General features: G+C 38.2%; 1 protein-coding gene across 1 annotated transcript in view; it reads left to right on the top strand.

Moving 5' to 3' along the window:
- The window catches only part of LOC120534172 (ADP-ribosylation factor 4-like), a 44,774-nt gene extending 28,818 nt beyond the window's left edge, over window positions 1-15,956 (top strand). Inside the window, exons 5-6 of the mRNA XM_039761527.1 lie at window positions 5,968-6,093; window positions 12,681-15,956. Of these exons, the coding sequence (XP_039617461.1) occupies window positions 5,968-6,093; window positions 12,681-12,767 (213 nt within the window). The 3' untranslated portion in view covers window positions 12,768-15,956. The remainder of the gene's footprint in view (window positions 1-5,967; window positions 6,094-12,680) is intronic.
- The last annotated feature ends 7,336 nt before the right edge of the window (window positions 15,957-23,292 follow it).

Below are 23,292 nucleotides of genomic sequence, written 5' to 3'. Positions count from 1 at the left end.
AAATGTTTCCTTTTCTTTTTCATAACTTCTTTAACACATTACTTCTCCACCGCAAAGTGCAGGTATTTTGCTAGTATACTAATAAAAGGCAAAGCCCTCACTGACTCACTCATCACTAATTCTCCAACTTCCTGTGTAGGTAGAAGGCTGAAATTTGACAGGCTCATTCCTTACAGGTTACTTACAAAAGTTGAGCAGGTTTCATTTCAAAATTCTACGCGTAACGGTCATAACTGAATCCTACTTACGTACATATAGAAGTCCATAACCTGCAGCTTGTTCGCCGTGTGAGGCGGAGTTGCGTCCCCCATCCCGACTCCTCCCACGTAGTTGGCTGCCTGCCTATATTGCGTCCCCCACCCCCACGCCTCCCACGTAATTGGCTGCCTGCCCATATAAGGCCGTCCATCGCTCTGGTCTCTTCATTCCCTTCCTTGTTTCACCATGGTATTCATGTCTCCCTGCTGATAACTGCAGCCTTTGTATTTAATCCACGGCTTCTCTGACGTTTTATTGTGCTGATAACTGCAGCCTTTTTATTTAATCCACGGCAACTCCGCTGTTTTATTGTGTTACACTTAGTTATTGTGTGGGTATTTTAGACTTAGTTTAGACATTGTTCAGGTACTCATTTCTTTTACCGTTCCAACTGTACCCCATTGACATGTCTATCGAGGTGATCACCATCGATCAAAGAACTGTCACTTACCGAGTGGTTTTCATGCCCGGAGATGGTGCCTGCCTTTTATATTCTCTGTTACATATTGCACGGCCATATCAGGCTCAATCTTGATATTCGGAGGAACATTGTGTCTTTTGTATTGAATGACTGGGACAGGTTCAAGGTGTGGACTGATGACGGTACAGGATATAATTATACTACACAGGAGCACTATAAGAGTGCAATGCTTAAGCCCTTCACCTATGCTTCTGCATGTGACTTGATGGCTGTATGCTTACAACCTTGACAGATGCCGAATTTCACTTCAACACAAGTCCTGCAAATACCAACGTAATTGAAACAAACCATGAAATTCAAACCGATTATGACAGCAGCAATCCAAGCTGTGAGAAAACAGTAAAAAGGAGGCATGTCAGACATCGTGGTACATTTTCTGATACAGCTGGACAGAATACTCGCAGAAAAATCCACAAGTTAATAGACATGCTATCGCGAAGTACTCGCAGGCAAATCCACAAGTTCATAGACACGCTGCCTCTAAATATTAGCAGGCAAATCCACAAGTTAATACCGGGAATGCCTGTTAAACATCTTAGATTCATGAGTAGCGATTTGGGTAGTGAACACATCGATGAAACCTGTTATGTTTACAACAGTTGACAAACACGGAATGTAACTTGAACACAACACGTCCTCCAAATACAAACCTGATTGAAAGAAATAATGATAATCATGTCCTTGATGACAGCAACACTCATAACAGTGACAAAACAATTACATTGACAATCATGTTACGTTATTTTTAAAATGTTTCCTTTTCTTTTTCAGAACTTAAACACACTGCTTCTCCACTGTGAAGTGTGGGTATTTTGCTAGTGTATATGTATGTATATATATATATATATATATATATATATATATATATATATATATATATATATATATATATATATATATATGTATATATATATATATGTATTTATTTATTTATTTATTTATTTATTTATTAATTTATTTAATTCACTAAGGGCATGCAAGACAGGGAGCCATGCCCGCCAACTCACAGAGCCCCGCCCACCAACTCTAAGACCATGTGATAAGGACGACAGAGCCGTCCCTGCCAACTCTAACTTTCCTGCCGCGTCCACCCTCGCTCTTGAGGCATGCGTACTGCCTGCTCATGTGCCCGCGCGGAACACCTCACCAAACACAGCCTCAGTCGCTTTCATCTCTGCTACAGTCCATATGAACCTCAGAGCCACGTTGACTTTTCATTGTTCTTTTCGATTCCAGTTACTTTTCTAAATATATAATCGACCAAGTCGCCCAACCATGGGAAACGCATGACAGAGCCCCACCCGCCATCTCTAATCCTCCTTCCGTGTCCACTGCCACTCTGGAGGCTAAAGAGAAGGCTAAATCAAACAACAGTAATTAGCAAACAAACAATAACTGGCAGTAACAGTGCAAAAATTCACAATTGGTATGCCAGTTTGAAAAGATACGTTTTGAGGGTAGTTTTAAAATGTGTTACTGAATCGAGCTGATGTATATGAGAGAGAAGAGAATTCCCGAGTTGAGGAGCACAATGAGAGACGCTCGAGCTCCCATAGCACAGAGTTTGATGTGTGGTACAGAAAGTACAGCTGCAGATGAGAATCAGAGTGAGAGAGACGAGTGTTAGTCTGTAGGAGATCAGTGAGGCTGTGGAGAGCTTTAAATGTTAAGAGCGGTATTTAGTATTGTATTCTGTAGTTAACAGGGAGCCAGTGAAGTTGAGAGGGAGTAGGTGTAGTATGTTCAGTGGATTTAGAACAGCAGGTTATTATCCTGGCAGCAGAATTTTGAATAAATTATAAGCTCTGGATACGTTTTTGTGGGATTACAGATAGAATAGCATTACAGTAATCTATACGTGAGGTGACTCGGGCATTAACCAATACTTTAGTACTGTGTTGCATAAGGACAGGATGAAGTCTAGAGATGTTTCGGAGATGGAAGAAAGCAGTTCGAGAAATGTTACTTATATGGGAGGAATTATTTAATAATAATTATTATTATTGAATAATTGCCCTTAAATGGATATAAATAATTGCATGTAAACGATTCGCCAAAATCTGTTGTATGTAAATGATACTGTTTAAAACGTTACTGTTTTTTCATTAGAAAACCCGGTTTCCATGTCTACCTGTATTAGTTTAAATGGCACTTTCACTACCCGCAATAGTGCGGACGCGCTGACTTATCGTGTTGACTGGGCAACACAGTGAATGCGGCGTGTATCTATATATGTCTGTTTTCCATAGCCTGCTATAAAAAGGTACTCTTTCGACCATTGGCATTGGTTTCGCTCCTTGCTATTTTCGTTATACTGCGACGGTGGTTTCATAAGCCTTTGTTATACTGAATTCCTTTCTCACCATTTTCCGTTCCTATTCTTACACCGCCGTATGCTATGGCGGGCTTCGGCTAGTTCATATATATAAACTGTGTTTGGCATTTTTGTCTTGGCATTCGCTGTAATATGCCCTCTAGCCTCCCTGGTAAAATGTGTCTCTGCTAAGCAATGTTTCACATATTGTTCACTGTTCCACTGCATAGCTTACAAGTGGACAAGCAACAGGTGGACTGGGAACACCTGCAGTGATTTTACCATGTTGTTAAACGTAATAATTCTGTACTTGCAATGTAAAAATGTTTTACTTTGTCAGTACTCGGATAACTCTACTAACCACTAATTCCTACCAGAACTGAGAAAAAGTTGCATCTTAAGCACTTATTCATCTAGTTTACCTTCTTTGTGTTGAATTAAACTAGCAGCCTTAATAGATTTCTGTTGTGTGAATTATGTTTGTGTATCGGTTAATGGGTTAAACTGCATACTGGACATTTTGTTTTCACTTTGAGTCTGTATTTTGATTTTGTATTTTGTGCTGTAGTTGAATTGAACTTCTCGATTACAATAATTGTATATTCAATGTATATAGCACATTCATTTTGCATTAGCATTTATGAATGTTTTTTCTGAACCTTCAAATCAGTTAAGATTATTGATGAAGCCAAATCTACTATCCTATTACTTTGTGAATAGAGGTTAGTCATAGGATTATAAAATATTCAATTAATGAAATAAAAATCTGCATTTTTTTACAGTGACGGATTTTAATAGAGAGAGATTACTTTCCTGTTCATTGGGTTGGGATTGAAAGTAAAAGTTTCATTTAGTAGTTGAAATGGCTCGGCCTGCTCAGAATTTAAACTGCCCCTTCCATGGTGCTGGTCATGTAAAGTACCTGTCTATAGCATAGAAAGAAAAAAATTGAAGAAGCTGTTAAGAACACAGGATATTTCATATTATTTTGATATTTTTTCAGGGATTGGACTCTGTACCATAAGTGTGTGTGTGTGAGTGTTCTGTACCGTAAATGTTTGTGTGATACTAGTGATAGAGAGTTGTTGTGCTCAGCTTATGTCAATGTAAATGAGTGATAAATTATCAATTTTCTATTTTGGCTTAAGTACAGACCTGTTTCCTTTGTTAGATATTCTACCAGGTAACCAGGTCATCAGTAGCTATTTTAGGTTCTTGTGTTAAAAATAATACAGACTAACATATTAAAGCAATATTATGACTGCTTGATAGAAAAGATATAAAATTAATACTAACTGAAGAACCTAAAAAAAAATACAACGTGCAAGAAGAGGCTCAGAAGTAAGGCAGAAAATGGAACAACTGTTGTGGGTGATGCTGTTCTACAGTCCTGTATGGCAATTGAGAAAATTTGACTTTTCTTGAGTCAATGATAAAGCACCAAAGCTGGTTGTTATTAATGTATCTGAAGACCAGGATTCATTTGGTAGAACAGATATGCACACACAGGAAACTCCCTCTTTTGTATGATGCAATTTTAGTTATTAGTATGTTGATGAGATTACACCATTAGGCAAGAAGCAGCCTTATGAAAGAGTTTAATAATAAAATGGTAGAAACAGATTGGACTTGAAAATTCAAGACACAACATATAATTAATTCTTTATGCAAAGTAGTTGTCCCATAGAATGAAAAAGAAGCATTGTAACTTGCAAAGAACCACTCTACCCACTTTAAGAAAAGAAAGCGACTATTTCATCACTTCACAGTGAGACATAATTTTTTTCCACTCCTCTTGCTGCTCTCTGCTTACTAAGTTGCTCAAGAGCATCTAGTCCCATGTAGTTCTTTATTTTTTTTTCACTTCCAAATGGATGTTTTTCAACTATTTTTATTGAATACTGAAGCAATCAACCTTAAAAAAAAAAAATCTAGGTCACTGCAGTCCTTCATTTAATTTTTATAATTTTTTTTTTATCAATTGGCAGGGATTCTAAAGCTTCCTTAGGGTTAGACCTACTTTGAGCTATGAAAATAGTGTTAAAAGTGCTAGTCTTGAGTGTCACTCAGGCAAGTGAATAGATGCGTCTCGCTTAAGCGTTAGGCCCTTGGATTACTCAGGTTGTAAAAGTGCTGACAGCGTTAGTCCTGAGCACACTACTCAGTCAATGGTATAAGCCTATCTTATGTAAGCGTCAGACCAGAGTGTTCATCTCCTAGCCTCCTCATGACGTCTCATGTAATACATTTTTCAGCAGCCCATGTGTTGTACGCTCTTGACAGTGATAAGAGCAGTGATATTGAGGAGCTTCTCATCAGAAGTTCTGATGAATTCGAAAATGACACTCACGTTTCAGTTTCTGTTGACCCTGCTTCAAATAAACCAGCACCACCTTGTTTTGATTTTGTAGGGCAGTTAGGAATAAAAATGAAGGTTGACAGCTGAGATCCAGTTACTACTTGAAGTTATTTCTTGATGATGACGTGATCGAAAGAATTGTTGAGAGTAACTGTTTTGCTTAACAGTGTTGGGCACATGCCCGTACACCTAAGCAGTTTTATTGTTGTTTATTATTTTTTGTGTCATTATTATACTTTTTACACATCTGACTTTGAACTTTTAGTGTTTTGCATATTTTACAGTAGAAAGTTGAGATTTAATAATATTGAATGATATTTTTCAAGTCAAAACTTCTAATGTTTTTTACATCTTATTTTGAGAAAAAAAAATACAGAAACTTTAAATGTTAAGTCAAGCATCTTGATGTTATTAATCACGTGCTGCAAGTAGGAATAAAGTATAGGTTGAAAAAGAAAAAAAACACAAGTGGACAATTCTGTGAAAATATTTCCTAAAGCAGCTGTGCCAGGGTTTGCCTCTTGGTTCATAAAATATATTTGCTTTTTTCTTTAGCTCCAAGAAGATGAATTGCGAGATGCGGTGTTACTGATATTTGCCAATAAACAAGACTTACCAAATGCCATGGCAGTAAGTGAGTTGACAGATAAATTGGGACTTCAAACTCTTCGTCACAGAACTGTGAGTATATTGTTAATTTTGTTTCTATAAATGTCCTTTAAAATATAGATCTTCTCCAAATTGTCATACATAACATGCTTTGTTGTTGTATCTTTTTATACTTAGGTACTTTTAGCATTATCTTAATTTTATTTTTTTTAAACATTGAGTGACACTTAAGAGATTAACTTTTATAAATCTGACAGCTGTTTTAGATTGTTTAGCTAAACTAGACAAAATATCATTGGAGAAAGAGAGGGTGTAGAATTAACTATAATCAATGATTCCAGTCTGGCAGTGCTCTTGCTTTCTTTTTTTTTTTGGGAAACATAACGGTTTGGTCTGCAGAAATGGACCAGGTTCCCAAAAGTTTTCTGCAAGACTCTGTGTGGGATTGGAAAAGTAGGTCATTACAAAAAATGGTAGTCAGGTTGTTGGGTAGTCCCTTCTAGTAGTCCAGTGTTGAATGGACACTGAAATATGGTTCTATGATGTGTATCTATTCTCTTACCTGTTGTTTATTTTTAAATATTTGTATGTTATAGTCCTGTGTTTATGTATATATTGCACCGCTGTCCTATGGAATGTTATTTCATGTCACTATATGTTTCTATACTGTGTACAGATGGTATGAGAATAAATCCACTTGATTTGAATTGACTGGACAATAATTTAATTCTGAAGAATTAAACGTGTAATTCCACGAAAGTGTCTGCTGACAATTTAGTACGCAAACAATGGTACGAGAATGCAGTTAGACTTTTTTTTGGGGCACATACACTGTCCAGATCTAAACACTAGCGTGTAGAGTCGCTTGCATTCTACATCGGAACATTGCTTTCGAATGTTATTTACCTTTATTTATTTACTTACTTCCTACAGTGTAAAGTCACAAGTAAAATGCAGAGCTTCCCATATATGTATAAAAAGTACAGTGATGGCAAAACTGCGATGTGCATTCTTGCTCCAATGTAGAAGGGTTGTCCTGATCTGAGTTTACCTCTGTTTATAGTGTGTCTATATGAAAACAGCAGTGTCAAATGTGGGGGGGTGTTTGGGCTCATGAACGCAGCTGAGATAATAAAACTGAAAAAAAAAAAAAACAACGCTAACCTTTACAAGTATCATAAACTGCACCGGCTGTTACAGACTGAAATCATATGTATGTTTTTATTTTAAAATAGTAAGAATAAGAGCAGTTAACTTCTCAAAATGGAGTCGTGTGAGATCGAACTCGTGACCTTTTGATTCCCAGTCAGCAGCTAATACTGTTGCGCCACAGAGGCAGTCATAGTAAATGCGTGTCAATGTCACACGCTAAGGCGGCTTTTTTACTGCAGTTATATATTTGAATGGAAGCGCACTTGTTCTGTTATATTTGTACCTTTTGTGAAAGCGTTTCTTTGATATTTGGACTTCAGGCTTCATACATTATATAGCTTATGCCTACATTTTGTCATTTACTACTAGAATATGAAAAACGTTTGTTTTAAAAATGCGTTTACACAGATTACTGTAGAAATGGAACACATGAAATGCTTGTGTTTCAAATAACGATCTATTATTTCCACTCAAACTCCACTTCACTCCCAGATAATCAATCAAGGCATGAGCTGGGAGAAGTTTGTGCACGTTCCAAGTCAGTGGGGGGGATTGAATAGCCGGCTGCTTGAAGTTTGTGTTTATCAGCACATTTAGAAGACAAAAGACGCTGGTGGAGTGGCGTAAATGGATTTAAGAAGCAATTTAAGGTGGGACGGATCTATGAGTTTTTTCGTATGGTCTGGTAATTCTAGTGCTGAGACAAATTGCATCATACATGGATAAGCAGTCTGCAAACAACAGCCATGCTACCCTGTAGTGCACATAATGCAGAATAGCAGTTTCTCGTAACATAATGCATGCTTAGATGCTATGTGTTAAAAGCTTCCATAGCTTCAGTCTTTTTTTTGTTGTGAATGTTGACTCCTTTTAAAGTATTCACTGATCGACGGAAGCTCCTGTTGTCCTCTGTGCATTTCTGCTAGCTATGGGGAATTGAATACTTCCTGGTAGCACCACCACAGGTGCATCAGAAGAACAGACTTGTTTATTGGAGAAAAATAAAATGTAATAACATACTCTAAGGGCCTAGTGAAACTGATGACTACAGTTTCCCCTTTTATAGGTCACAAGAAATTCCCCAAACTGGAAACTGTTCCTCAAGTTGAATAATGCTAGTATAATTTTATCAGTAATCATTGTGAAATTCTTCATAATCACTGAGATGATAATTAAAATAGGCAGCTCATTAGTTTCTTGTGTTAGTCTTTGCCCTATGTCCCAAATTATCCTAATTTAACACAAAAATTCCTGAAGCCTATGAAAAATGCGTTGAATCAGCACAAGCAGCAAGCAGCCTGCTGTCCCATTCCCCCACCTTGACGGAGCTCAGCTCAGGCAAAAAGTTCTCTCAGCTCAAGCCAAGGCTCCTTATCTGCATGTGAGGTTCCTGGAGTTGTATAGGGTAAATAATACAGTATATCGTTGTTTGGAATACAAGCATTTCATGTGTATTCTGTGTTTACAAAGAGCTGGGTAAGTGTAGGATGAAAGGAAATGCGAGGAATGCAAGAAATGCTGAGCACATACCTAAAACAGAAACTTTTTCCATGTTATACTAATAATGATGAAAGGTGTATAATGTGTGAAGACTTTAGTCCAAATATCAAATAAACACGTGTGTTTATCTATAGTAATAAAAGGCAAAGCCCTCCCTGACTGACTGACTGACTCACTGACTCATTACTAATTCTCCAACTTCCCGTGTAGGTAGAAGGCTGCAATTTGGCAGGCTCATTTATTACAGCTTACTTACAAAGGTTAAGCAGGTTTCATTTCGAAATTCTACCCGTAACGGTCATAACTGAATCCTACTTGCATACATATATACGGCCATAGCCTGCAGCTTGGTCGCTGTGTGAGGCGGAGTTGTGTCACCCATCACCACGCCTCCCATGTAGTTGGCTGCCTGCCTATATTGTGTCCCCCATACCCACGCCTCCCACGTAATTGAGTGCCTGCCCATATAAGGCCGTCCATCGGCAGCAGACACGCTGCCACTACGAGGCATTTATCATGCCTAAGACGAATACGATTTTCGCGAGATACAAGTTTAGTGAAAAGATGCAAGGTATAAACGAGACTTTTGATCACTTTATAACGGAGTTAAAATTGCTGGTGAAGGACTGTGCTTATGCAAACGAAGATGAGATGGTCAGGGATAGAATAGTATTTGGCACAAACTCCACAAAAGTGCGAGAGAAACTTTTAAGTGCCGGGTCTGAGCTAACATTAAATTAAGCCGTGGACATCGCCAGATCGCACAAGATAGCACAAACACAGCTGAGAAGCTTTGATGCATGTACTCCGAGCGGCTCACGTGAACTGACTGTGAACCCAGTACGCAGACAAAAAGCAAGAGCTCCAAAGAGCGCTGAACAAAAAACGCATTACACAATTGAGACGGCAGCAAAAGAATATGAAGCGTGTGACGCATACAAGCATATTCATAAGTGCAGGTACTGCGGAAACAAAGCACACGGTGGAAAAAGTCAATATCCAGCTAAAGGAAGACAGTGTACAAAATGTGGTAAATTGAACCACTTCGCTAAAGTTTGCAGGACTGGGAAAGGTAAACCCGTGCATGCAGTGTGTGATGTCTCAGATAAAGAGGAAGACGAGCTGTTTATTGATGCAGTAAGAAAGGAACAACTCTCTGATTCTGAACAAGCCTTTGTAGACATATCAATAGGAAAGCGGTTCATAGACACGCTGCCACTAAATATTCGCTGGCAAATCCACAATTTAATACCGGGAATGCCTGTTAAACATCTTAGATACACGAGTATCGATTTAGGTAATGAACACTTCGATGAATGAAACCTGTTATCTTTACAACGGTTGACAAACACGGATTGTAACTTGAACACAACACATCCTCCAAATACGAACCTGATTGAAAGAAATAATGATAATCAAATCCTTGATGACAGCAACACTCATAACAGTCACAAAAAATTACATTGACAATCATGTTACGTTCTTTTTCATAACTTCTTTAACACACTACTTCTTTGCTGCAAAGTGTGGGTATCTTGCTAGTTCAAGAATATAACCAAAGAAGAAAAAAGCTGTCAATGAGTTAAAAACCCAAGCTCAAATGTCAATTGACATGGAGTTTGCACATTTTCTGGAATGGTGCAGAGGTAAGAACTGCAGCCTTATAACCTAAAGGTCCCAGGTTCAAGACCGGGCACTCCACATTTTGAGTAGGTAGCTGTTATTATTATTACTATTATTTCTACAATATAATAAAAACATGCATTTGATTTCTGTCTGTAACACCTGTTGTAAATTTTGGCAACTTGTAAAAGTTGGCACTTGTTGTTTTATTATTCAGTTTTAGTCTCTCAGTGACATTCACGTGGTACAACGAACTTGCCTTTCCCCCTCTGAGTTGATGGCATTTATCTCCATTGTTTTCACAAGAGCAGCATTGTGGCTGATGCCTGCTCAGAGCTATTTGTTGTACTGGCATTCAAAGATGCTATCAGACTGCTTTTTCACAGCGCTTTCGCTGGCTAATAGATGCAGTGCTGATAGTGTATATGACCAAAAGAAAGAAGCCTATGATTTCAGTCTGTAACAGCCGGTGTAAATTTTTGCAACCTGTTAAAGATATTGCTGAAGGGATATAACCAGACACACAAACACTGGTGAATCATGTCTTCTTAGTGTCTTGTTGTCAATTGAATTTTTTGTTATTCAGTTTTCTTCTTGAATAAAAGCACATTTGTTTTGTTACACCTTTGCAAAAGTGTTGCCTGTTCTCTGCGTTATGGTGCATGCCAGTGACAGCAAAAGTAGCCTATGGTCAGAGATTCAGTTTCTGACATGAAGTCCCCCTGTGCAGAGTTTGCATTTTTACCTCCTCTGTGCTCCGATTTCTTAATGGTGAGTGTGCCATGCTCCTGGCTCCTAATACTGCTTGGTTGGGTTAAGTGAGATAAATTTTATTAATCAATCTCATGGGGAAATTCAAGTGCAATTTTACAGCAACCCTGAACAAGGTATGTGGATTAGAACATTAATGAAGTAATAATGGAGGAAGCCTGTTTAAATTTCTGTGAGTAATAAAAATGTGTCTTACAGAAGAGATGACTAAAGCTTATGTGAGCAACTTTTCCAGCAATTTTCAGTTGTAGCTTTCATTTATATAATCTTAGTGAGTCAGAGGCAGTCATTCAGTTAGCGTGACAACCTGCGACTCACTATGGTAACATCTTAACAGGTCTGATTCTGCCTTTAGTCAGAGGGCCATGCTGTGTGTGCAGAAGAGTTGTCAACAAATAAATGCTCATCTCAAAGTACAATGCAAAGAATGTAGCAACAAGGAGTAAAGAGTATGAGTGGTTTGAACCTCACAGATAGAAGAGAAGCTTGTGTGTCTCATGGCTTGTGTTTTACATAGTAAAACAGAATAGGAAAAAAAAAAAAGGGTCAAGACTGCAGCTGAACTCACTGCATGTATTAACACTTTGTACATTGCCGGCTCCATCAGGCAGCATGCTATTAGATGTCAGAAAATGGGGCAAGCACGACTGTGCTGAAAGATCAGTGCTTAGTTGGTAATTCAGACATGGGCTTTGACTTGCAGTTGTGTAATTTGACATAGTTTTGCAACAAGATCAGTGACTGCGTTTAGCAAACCTAACATATGACATGACAAAAAGTTGCATAGTGTGACATCAGCTTAACTGATTAATTGTAATTATAGGATAAAGCATACAAGTTACATTATTGGTACATACTGTACATGTGTAGCTCATGCAGTAACATTTCATGTGTGACCTCATGTCATATTTTATGGTATTAACTATTTCACCATAAAATGCTCGGAATAGCTCTGTATATTTCATCTCGAATCTTGCAGTTGGATTGAGAAGGAAGTGCAGAAACCAGATTCATGGTCACATGATTAACTGACTTTCCAAGCTTTGTGTCTTTAGTTGTTGTTCCAGTGAAGATGCCTGTTTGCAGGTGTCAACGTTGCTGCTGTGATGGGATGTAGCTTTTGGTTATTACTATATTTGTGTCATGGGACTCCATGAAAATAAACTCAATAAAATTACAAAATGAAAATAATTTTCTTGGACTTTCATTACTACAGTGTTCCTCTGACAACTAGTGTCTTTTTTCCCTCCCAGTGTTTGTGTTCCAAAACCACTAGCTCAGAAATGCAAGCAGAGTTCAACTTTAAATTGAACTTTTTGTGGAACAGAATGTCCTTTGGTTTCCTTAGCTGCATTTCCTATGTTTCATACCAGTGTCAAAAAGTCAATCTTAAGAATCTGTAGTTCAAAATTCTATATTTGATTGGTATAGCTCTTTTATTATGCAAGCCTTTCTTATATTTTTAACCAGCCATGTGAGTTTTATTGAAGACTAGTAGAAGTAGGATGTTAAATGTAATTTATTTGTCACACCTTTTTAATTACCCAATTCTTGTTTGTAGTTTTATTCGACTGTTTTTTAATTTTGTTTTTAATCTTCTTCTTTTTCTACAGTGGTACGTCCAAGCAACTTGTGCCACTCAAGGCACTGGCTTATACGAAGGACTGGACTGGTTGTCCAATGAGCTGTCAAAACGCTAAGAGAAGATGTGAAAGGACAATCCAGAATGAGAGAGAACGAGTGTGTCTGAAAATCTTACCAACATTTAAACCCTGTTTCAAATGTCATTGTCTGTCTGGTAGAACTTGAAGTTATGGACTTTAAATCCGCTTTTGAGATTTTTTTTTCTTTTTGTTTTTTCTCCCCTTCATTTTTACCTTCATTGTAATAATGAAAGTCATGTTGTTTTTCCCATCGTCCCTTCTTGCATCCCTTATTCATTGCAGCAGAGTCAAATTTTCATTTGCATGTTTTTAAATAAAATGGATAAAAAGAAAAAAAATAAGAAAAAGCAGTGTGGCATTATCAAATTTGCAGTCATTAGCTCAGTGGAACGTATTGGATGCCAACATAGACATAAAGCCCTAAATAGCATAGATTCATCCATAGACATGTGTGTGAAGTTTTTTTTATTTATATATACATATATTTAGAAAAATAAACCCCAAGAGATCTTATGATTTTTGTAAATTATTCTACTTCAGTTTGAAACACTGCACGCAAACATTTTCGTCATCAAGTTATTATTCTAATGGATTAAAACCAATCACTCTGCTCTGAACCAATTTAGTGAGAATATGGTTTCACATAGTCTTTATTTAATGCACTGAAAATATTATTTGATAGTTAGGACCAGTCATATTGTTGTTCCAAATCAAGTCCAAAAAGACTAGTCATCAGATCAGTTATTTTGATTAAAGGTGCTGTAGTAGAAACAAATGGTGGTATAGGCTTTAACCAGGATTTTGACATTTTAGAAATTGCTTAAATTACTGGAATATTTAATATAGATTTATAAATAGAAAATCAGTATAATTCAATCAATGGCCAGTGCTGAATATTTATGTAACATTTTTATTTGCAACAATGTTTGCTTTACAACACCTTGAAATAGTCATGTACCCATTGAGTGAACCATACCATAAAGTTTCAGTTTGTCTGAACTAGTGTGAAAGTGTGTTTGTTTTTTATTTTGTTGGTTTTTTTAAACAAATATATCCAGCAAACATTGCAAAAATCAAGCCTCAATGAGCTTACATAGCGTTAAATGTTGTTTTTGAGGCTGAGTGATAAAACTAATATATAACAACTGATAGCAACCATGTGCTCCCAAAGCCATAAGATAACACGGCAAAGCCCTGTAACTAAAATATGATTACTGATTTTAGAGTATTTTTAGTTTTTCTTGAACTGTTTTTTTTTTCTTTTTGTCCTGTCTGTTCAAATTCAGAGTTTATAGCAGAGGCACATTAATAATGCAGCAATATAAATGTGGTACAAGAAGAAACTGAGCCGTATTTATGTATAAAAAGTAAATGAGATCAATGATAATCTTGTGTCCCGAGAAGCAAGAAAATGTACTTTCCTGTCCCATCACTATATACTGAAATAATCGTCATTTGCTTTTCCTTATATTTAAAACCAAGTCTACTTTATCAGAAATGTAACTTTTTCAAATACATGTTAAATTGCTGTAACTTTAGTTTTTCTCCCAGACTTAAACACATTTTTTGGAACCATCTTTTGAGAATATGGATTTTATTTGAAAGGGGTGATGATTAGAATGTTTTGTAGTAAAACATAGAAGATGGCAAACAGTTCAGTTTTTAGAATGTTCACACTTAAACACACACAACCTTGAACAAATTAAATATGGAACAGGGATTTCTCAAAATGTATTGGGTTAGCCCTTATGTTTTCCTGACACAGTAACACTCCCTTCCATATGTAGAATTATTTCACAGAAGACTCTTATGTACCTTTTGCGCCTTCTCATTTTTTAAACTTATTTAGGAGATATACAAAGAATAAACGTCAAGTTCTTTGTGAGTTCATGTAGCTTTACATCCCATACGTGTTACTGAAATTGTGCATTAAGTAAAATGAGAAAGTCCTTAATTTCAGTTAAATGTGGTTTTTTTTTTTTTTTATTTATATTGTGAAACCTGCACTCTTTGACCTCATATGTTCAAGTTAACAAGTGTTAGTAGTTTTGGTTGACTAGCTCAGAATGATCAGCAGTAGGAGCTATACCTTTGCCACCTCGCAGACATAGTGCTTATTTCAGAATATTTTAATCACAGTTTCCTTAAATTTGACAGTATGTTACTGATAGAGCTATCATGACTTTTCAAAGAATATGCATGTAAGTTAATTATTTTTTCTGTCTGTTTGGTTGTGGGAACTGTAAACAGTAGAATGAGTAAATTGTCATTAAAAAAATCATTTTGACTAATTCTATGAAACGTTTCTGATTAGTTATAAAGCACTTGACAGACCTTCATAGACAGTGCATAGAAGAAATTTAAAAGTAAAATAGCCAGCTACAATACCTAGTGGCCATTCTGATCAAATATCTTGGTCTCACAAATCCAGTCAGTTGCACAGTCTTTATGGTAGTGTACATAAGGAATGTTGACACTCTGGTTTGAAATTAAAATAAAGTGTGGTTTTTACTGGTAATATTTGAGTGTCTATGTACATATGTTTGATTACTCGTTTTAAAACTGTTTACAGTATTTACTTTTCTGGAATTATTACAACCATATTTGTCTTTCTTTCTCTCTCTCTGGACCAAAACTGTACTATGTAAAAAGCTATGTTACGTGTTGATGGTTTCTCATTGATAATTTTGTCATTGTCCTTTTGAAAATATCAACAAAATAGACCAGATTATTTTTTTACCCTTCACATATGTTAAAGTATACAAGAAATCATCTATCTTCATTTATTAGTTCTTGGCCATGCAAATTAATTCTTTTTCAGGTGTAAGGTGAAGTTTTCAAAATATGAGGATTTTATGTATGATTTAATTAACATTCTTAAGTGTACTCTAAATTAAGGGGCACTGGTATTAAAAATGTAGTTATGTCTAATTTGATTATGTTTGATTGCATTACAGTAACCAGTTCATTCCACTATTTGTTTTATTTTGCACAATGTAAATGACCTACATTTACAAAAAACAAATGTTGTTCAGTAATATTCATGTATTTCTCAGACAAAATATTGTACCTTTTCCTTGTATTGTACTGTTTGGGCTTTGGATTTGGTTTTAATATGTGGATTAGTTGTTTTTCTTTTACAAAGAGAACATCATTGTTAAACATGTTTATGCTGTTTATGGCCCACTGCTTTAAATCTTAATAAAAATAAAGACCTTTTCAGGAGTCTTTTTTTTTCTCATTTTTATTAAACGATTAATGGCTTTTGGTTAAATAATTTAAAAGACATGCACCCATCCATCCTCTTCCACTTATCCAAGATCGGGTTGCAGGGGCAGCAGCTTGAGCAGAGAGGCCCAGACTTCCCTCTCTCCGGCCACTTCCTCCAGCTCTTCTGGGAGAATCCCAAGGTGTTCCCAGGCCAGCCGGGAGACATAGTCCCTCCAGCGTGTCCTGGGTCTTCCCCGGGGCCTCCTCCCGGTTGGACGTGCCCGGAACACCTCACCAGGGAGGCGTCCAGGAGGCATCCTGATCAGATGCCCGAGCCTCCTCATCTGACTCCTCTCGATGCGGAGGGGTAGCGGCTCTACTCTGAGCCCCTCCCAGATGACTGAGCTTCTCACCCTATCTTTAAGGGAAAGCCCAGACACCCTGCGGAGGAAACTCATTTCAGCCGCTTGTATTTGCGATCTCCTTCTTTCGATCACTACCCATAGCTCATGACCATAGGTGAGGGTAGGAACGTAGATCGACCGGTAAATTGAGAGCTTTGCCTTACGGCTCAGCTCTTTTTTCACTGCGACAGGCTGATGCAGAGCCCGCATCACTGCGGACACTGCACCAATCTCCCTGTCAATCTCACGCTCCATTCTTCCCTCACTCGTAAACAAGACCCCGAGATACTTGAACTCCTCCACTTGGGGCAGGATCTCTCTCTCCCAACCCTGAGAGGGCACTCCACCCTTTTCCAGCTGAGGACCATGGTCTTGGATTTGGAGGTGCTGATTCTTATCCCAGCCGCTTCACACTCGTCTGCGAACTGATTCAGAAAGAGCTGAAGATCACGGGCTGATGAAGCAAACAGGACAACATCATCTGCAAAAAGCAGTGACCCAATCCTGAGTCCACCAAACCAGACCCCCTCAACACCCTGGCTGTGCCTAGAAATTCTGTCCATAAAAGTTATGAACAGAATTGGTGACAAAGGGCAGCCCTGGCAGAGTCCAATCTCTCACTGGAAACTGGCTTGACTTACGGCCGGCAATGCGGACCAAGCTCTGACATCGGTTGTACAGGGAGCGAACAGCTCTTATCCTCGAATCGCCACCTTATCGTGGTGGAGGGGCTTGCGTCTCCCAATGATCCTAGGAGCTCTGTTGTCTGGGGCTTTATGCCCCTGGTAGGGCCACCCAAGGCAAACTGGTCCAAGGTGAGGGATGAGACAAACAGCGGTTCAATAGGCCTTCTATGATGAATAATTAAAAGCCATTAAAGCTATTTCATGTTTTGGTTTTGTGATATTTTCAACAAAAGGCCCTAAGCAGCTTGATTCAGATTGCTGCTGCTAGACTTCACATTTATCTTCCATCCATCCATTATCCAACCCGCTATATCCTAACTACAGGTTCACGGGGGTCTGCCAGAGCCAATCCCAGCCAACACAGGGCGCAAGGCCACTACTGACATTTACTGTATCTTCATTCTGCAGTTATTTCTGTTAACTTGGTTGTTCAGTGTGGCTAGGCAATCATGGAAATGGTTGTTTTAGGTTAATATTTTTGTCATTGTATCTGAACAGCTGACTACATTGTAAGGACTTTTGTAGTAAATTTTTTTTTTGCTTAATATTTTTAGTGTTCTTTAACCCCTTAACACGCACACGTACCGGTCCCGGGACATAACAGCGTTTTGACGACGTTACAGCCATGTGTGCATGCCCATCTGCCATGCATCTCGACATACTACCCATCAAATGAAACTCAAAGTCTCGTCTTACCGATGATATAAACCATTTTGACACACAACAACCACAGCACTGACACTAAAGCCTTTTTTACAGAGAAGTACATACTTTTAAGAGTTGACTTTCCCTACCTTTGAAGACCCCCTGCAAGTCAAACATCAATATTTCCGAGCAGTATTGATCTCATTCAGAGTAAGGCTCCAGCAAATATAATCCAGTAAAACGATTAGGTCCAAAACACACAATATATTCTCAAAGGGACAAAAACTCCAGAAAACGTTTCATAACTTGAGACTAGCTACGTAATTTTTTTTCATTTCTATTGATCATATCAGACGTAATTTGTTTCTGTCGGCGATAACCATGCTACAGCATGTTACACGGAAGTGTTAGCTTCTGATTGACACCTAAGTTGGCCAATTACGACGGGTCTGGGGTTGACTGGCACCTCGTGATAGCCAATGAGTGTCACAGACAGCTGAACGATGACGCATAACTCCAAACCCTGGTAGAATCTACCAGTTTGATTGGACACTGTGAGTGACACTCAAAACTTACAGCCAATGAGCAGCCGAGCATTTTGATATGCAACTTGCCATACTAACTTGTAAACAAACGATCGGAGCTGCGAAGGTGGCATTTGTGCCAGTCTGCAGACTTGGTGCGTGGTTGTTTATTGTGATTTCGCCAAGTTTTTCACATTTTAAATATGAATAAAGTACAGATAAATGTAAATACACTCTCGATTAAATATTAGATGCATGTACGCGCGTGAAAGTATCAATCGCCCAGGAGACGTCTAATGGCAGAGAGCGACATGTGACACGCCTTGTGCTTTCTGCTGCTAGTGATTGCTGCCATCAAGTGGCACATGGAAAACGCTGAGCTGTGTTGTAACAGTTTGTAAAAGAAATGTATATAGTTTGTGTGCATTTTATAAAAAAAAAAAGTAAAAATATATATATATTTTTGGCCCATAAGACTTGTATTGACTATTTTTACATAGAAATGTGTATTTTTTATTGTTTTTATTATTTTTATAACTAATAGAGTGACACTGTGTGTAGATATAGATTCCTTTAGGTGTAAGCTTTCAGTAGAGCCCTCATTGATATATGTGGGTTGAAGCATTCAAAAGTTATTACACTTTTTCCATATGTTCCAAAATGTGGATAATGGTCCCTCTAAAAGCCCTGGGCATGCCCACATAAAAACTGGTGTAAAAATGTCATTTTTACAGGTATTCTTTTCAAATTTGAAATGTGAGTAGTCAACAAGGTATTCTGTTGGTACATAGTGTGTTTCTGTCCCCACCTACCTACTGCAGCTTTATTTTCCTTTATTTTCACAAAAAAACTTAGGCGAGAACAAAAAAATTCGTTTTTTTTCTGAGTTCTAATGTGCATAACTTTTGATCAGTCACACCTACAGTGATTCTGTACTACTAAGGGTGAAACTAGAGAATGTTACCTTTACAAAGAGACCAAACATGTGTTTATACTCCAGATAGTTCAATAACAGCAATGATTCTAATTTGGAGAGGTCGAATTACAAGCGATTTAGCAAAAATGACCCCGCTTGCCAAACCAAACTTATTCAAAATCATTTTACAGCATTAGACCAAATTGATTTTGATATTGGTAAGGTACTGTAGTTGTTTTTCTGACTGTAAATGTGAACAAGAGAGTAAAGTGAAATACTAAACTGTTGGCCTGTATTATATTACAACAGTTATTAATCTTAAAACAATTTTAAATTCATATTTTTAAGTTAATATTAAACAAGCCATGCAAGCTGACTTTTTCATAGGAGCTGGTCTTCTTGCCAGCACTGCCTCAGATTCATCATACTAATGGACCATGCCTAAAGAGCCCTGAGAAACTCCTCCAAAATGCATAAACGATAAATTGGGAACAAAGTGCAACTAGTCTGATGCTATTACCAGTTTAGGATCTGTTCCAGAAAGCAAGATTAGATAATCCTTGACTTCAGAACAATTTCTGGCTTGTTTAGCGTGGTTTTGCAAAAGCAGATTAGCTAGTGCCAAAATGCTGGATTTCAGTTGCCTCGCACAGTCCTGAATAGGTTGATCAAGATTAACAAGCATTTTTGGCAAAATTTACAAGTCCTTATGTGTCGCTTGCTGAACAGCCAATCAACCATGGTCCACGAGTCAGAGGCTACATTTACACTACCATATTTTAATTTAAAAATGGAGTTTTTATACAAAAACAATCTCAATCCACACTGCAATTTTTGCATCGTTTACAAAAGAATTCCTATCCGTACTGAAAGGCCTAAAAACACATGACATAATCTTTCACCTACAGTGGGCAAGTATGCATTGGTGACAAAATCCTTGAAGGGACTGTGTGTAGTGAAACATTTAGAGGCCTATAAAAATCAGATTCTTGCGCTTAATGTGCTATCGAAACTATCAGTGCGCACAGGACTCTTGATAGTGTGTTCACAGCATAGAAACTAAAGACTATGTAATGAGCCAGAGTGAATTGAAGCCGTGTCATGTCAATGTGCTCATCTCAGTTTAAAGTAACAGTCTTTCAAACTGGTGATGATTGTCTTGTTATTAAATAAAAACAAAGCAAAAGTTAAAAACGACACAAAGTTTAGCATCATATTCATCTGCACGATAACTGATTATAAGCAATAAAGGAAATAAATGTGTTGTGTGTCTGTATCTTAGCCTTACTGCATTATGCTTTTGTGTCTTTGTCCTGCAGTATTCTTGTAAGCTCAGCCGCATTCTAATACTGTACCCTTTATTAAGCACTTTGTTATTAATTTTGTTGCTGAATGCACTCCTCCTTCTTCTTCTTTTGTCTGCTCCCATTAGGGGTTGACACAGCAGATCATCTTCTTCCATATCTTTCTGTCCTCTGCATCTTGTTCTGTTACACCCATCACCTGCATGTCCTTTCTCACCACATCTATAAACCTTCTCTTAGGCCTTCCTCTTTTCCTCTTACCTGGCAGCCCTGTCCTTAACATGCTTTTCCCAATATACTCAGCATCTCTCCTCTGCACATGTCCAAACCAGCGCAATCTCGCCTCTCTGACTTTGTGTCCCAACCATCCAACTTGAGCTGACCCTCTAATGTACTCATTTCTAATCCTATCCATCCCCGTCACACCCAGTGCAAATCTTAACATATTTAACTCTGCTACCTCCAGCTCTGTCTCCTGCTTTCTGGTCAATGCCACCGTCTCCAACCCACCTAACATAGCTGGTCTCACTACCATCCTGTAGGTCTTCCCTTTCACTCTTGCTGATACCCGTCTGTCAAAAATCACTCCTGACACTCTTCTCCACCTATTCCACCTGCATGCACTCTCTACTTTACCTCTCTTCCGCAATCCCCATTACTCTGTACTGTTGAGTATTTAAACTCATCCACCATCGCCAACTCTACTCCCTGCATTCTCACCATTCCACTGACCTCCCTCTCATTTACACACATGTATTCTGTCTTGTTCCTACTGATCTTCACTCCTCTCCCCTCTAGAGCATATCTCCACCTCTCCAGGGTCTCCTCAACCTGCTCCCTACTATCATAGTCCACAAGGACTCCTGTCTAATCTCGTCTGTCAACTTGTCCATCACCATTGCAAATAAGAAAGGGCTCAGAGCTGATCCCTGATGTAATCCCACCTCCGCGTTGAATGCATCCGTCGCTCCTACCGCATACCACAGCACTGTCACACTTCCCTCGTACATATCCTGTACAACTCTTACGTACTTCTCTGCCACTTCTGACTTCCTCATACAATACCACAGCTCCTCTCGAGGCACCCTGTCATATACTTTCTCCAGGTCCACAAAGAGGCAATGCAACTTCATCAACATCCTCAGAGCAAATGTGGTGCTCTTTCTTGGTATGAAACCATACTGCTGCTCACTAATCATCACCTCACTTCTTAACCTAGCTTCCACTACTCTTTCCCAAACCTTCATGCTGTGGCTCATCAGTTTTATACCCCTGTAGTTACTACAGTCCTGCACATCCCCCTTATTCTTAAATATTGACGCCAGTACACTTCTTCTCCACTCCTCAGGCATCCTCTCACTTTCCAAGATTCCATTAAACAATCTGGTTAAAAACTCCACTGCCATCTCTCCTAAACACCTCCATGCTTCCATAGGTATGTATATGGACCAATGGCCTTTCCATTTTTCATCCTGTTCATAGTTGTCCTTACTTCCTCCTTGCTGATCCGTTGCACTTCCTGATTCACTAACTCCACATCATCCAACCTCTTCTCTCTCTCATTCTCTTCATTCATCAGCCTCTCAAAGTACTCTTTCCATCTGCTCAACACACCCTCCTTGCTTGTGAGTACACTTCCATCTTTATCCTTTATCACCCTAACTCGACTGATTGGGTATGGAACTTTGTATTGTTGTCCGCATATTGATTTGGCAAAATTTTACACCGGATGCCCTTCCTGACGTAACCCTCCCCATTTATCCGGGCTTGGGACTGGCACGAAGAAACACACTGGTTTGTGCATCCCCTGTGGCTGGGTTGTACTCCTCCTTACTGAACAAATTAATTTTAGGTGATAAATGTTAATTAGAGGTTGTCAACCATTACTTACATTCTGATTTTCACAGGGCTATGAATTTGATAACGCCATTGGATTTATTGTAAAACTGTAGAGGCCGGTAAGTAATTTGCTTTTACCCATGTATGCAGTATTGATATTTTACAAAACTCAATGTGTACAGGTAAGCAGAACAACAAACTGCATAAAAAACAACTTTTTTTTATACTTTGCTCTGTTGGAAAATGTTTTTTTTTCCTGGAAAAGGTGACCCATCGGGGAATTAACTATTGTAATGAGCAAGATTGAATCAGGGAAGAGCCACAAAAGAAGTACAAACCAATCAGAATGTGATTAGAATATCCATCCATCCATCCATTATCCAACCCGCTATATCCTAACTACAGGGTCATGGGGGTCTGCTGGAGCCAATACCAGCCAACACAGGGCGCAAGGCAGGAAACAAACCCCGGGCAGAATGCCCATTAGAATATCCTTTTTGGAAAATATTGTTTTGCTTGTCCACAGCAAAATACTGGCACTATGTTTTCAGAAGTATACAGCTCTGGAGACTGTTTTTAAAAATGTCTTTTTCAGAGGGCAAAAATTATGGGATAATTTTGGACAACAAAGAAAATGTATTAGTGTGGACAGCTTCTGATAAACGGTGGAAACAACCTTGACGGCTGGTGGCAGTGCATGAAGATAATCGGCAAATCTTACAAAACAGCAGCAAAACAACAGAAATGGCAGCTAAGGAAATGGAAATGACATGGAGGAATATCTCCAACAGAATGAATGAACAATTGATCAATGAAATCCATGTAAACTTAATGTGGTAAATTGTTGTATGGTGCAAAATGTTTCTTACAATATTGCTCTCCTAGGAATGTCATATGCCTGTCACATGTCAGTGCTGTATTTTATATTAGTAATTTTAATGTTGAAAAAGTGTAAGTAAGCCCCATCAGCATACATAGAGTGATTCTAATCATTACTAAAAGAGATCTCAAATGCTATCTTGTCTGCAGTGAT

This window comes from Polypterus senegalus, chromosome 8 (genome assembly GCF_016835505.1).
Source record: "Polypterus senegalus isolate Bchr_013 chromosome 8, ASM1683550v1, whole genome shotgun sequence".
Lineage (NCBI taxonomy): Eukaryota > Metazoa > Chordata > Cladistia > Polypteriformes > Polypteridae > Polypterus > Polypterus senegalus.
Note: the sequence above shows the minus strand (reverse complement) of the source record. Positions and strands in the feature narration are given on the sequence as shown.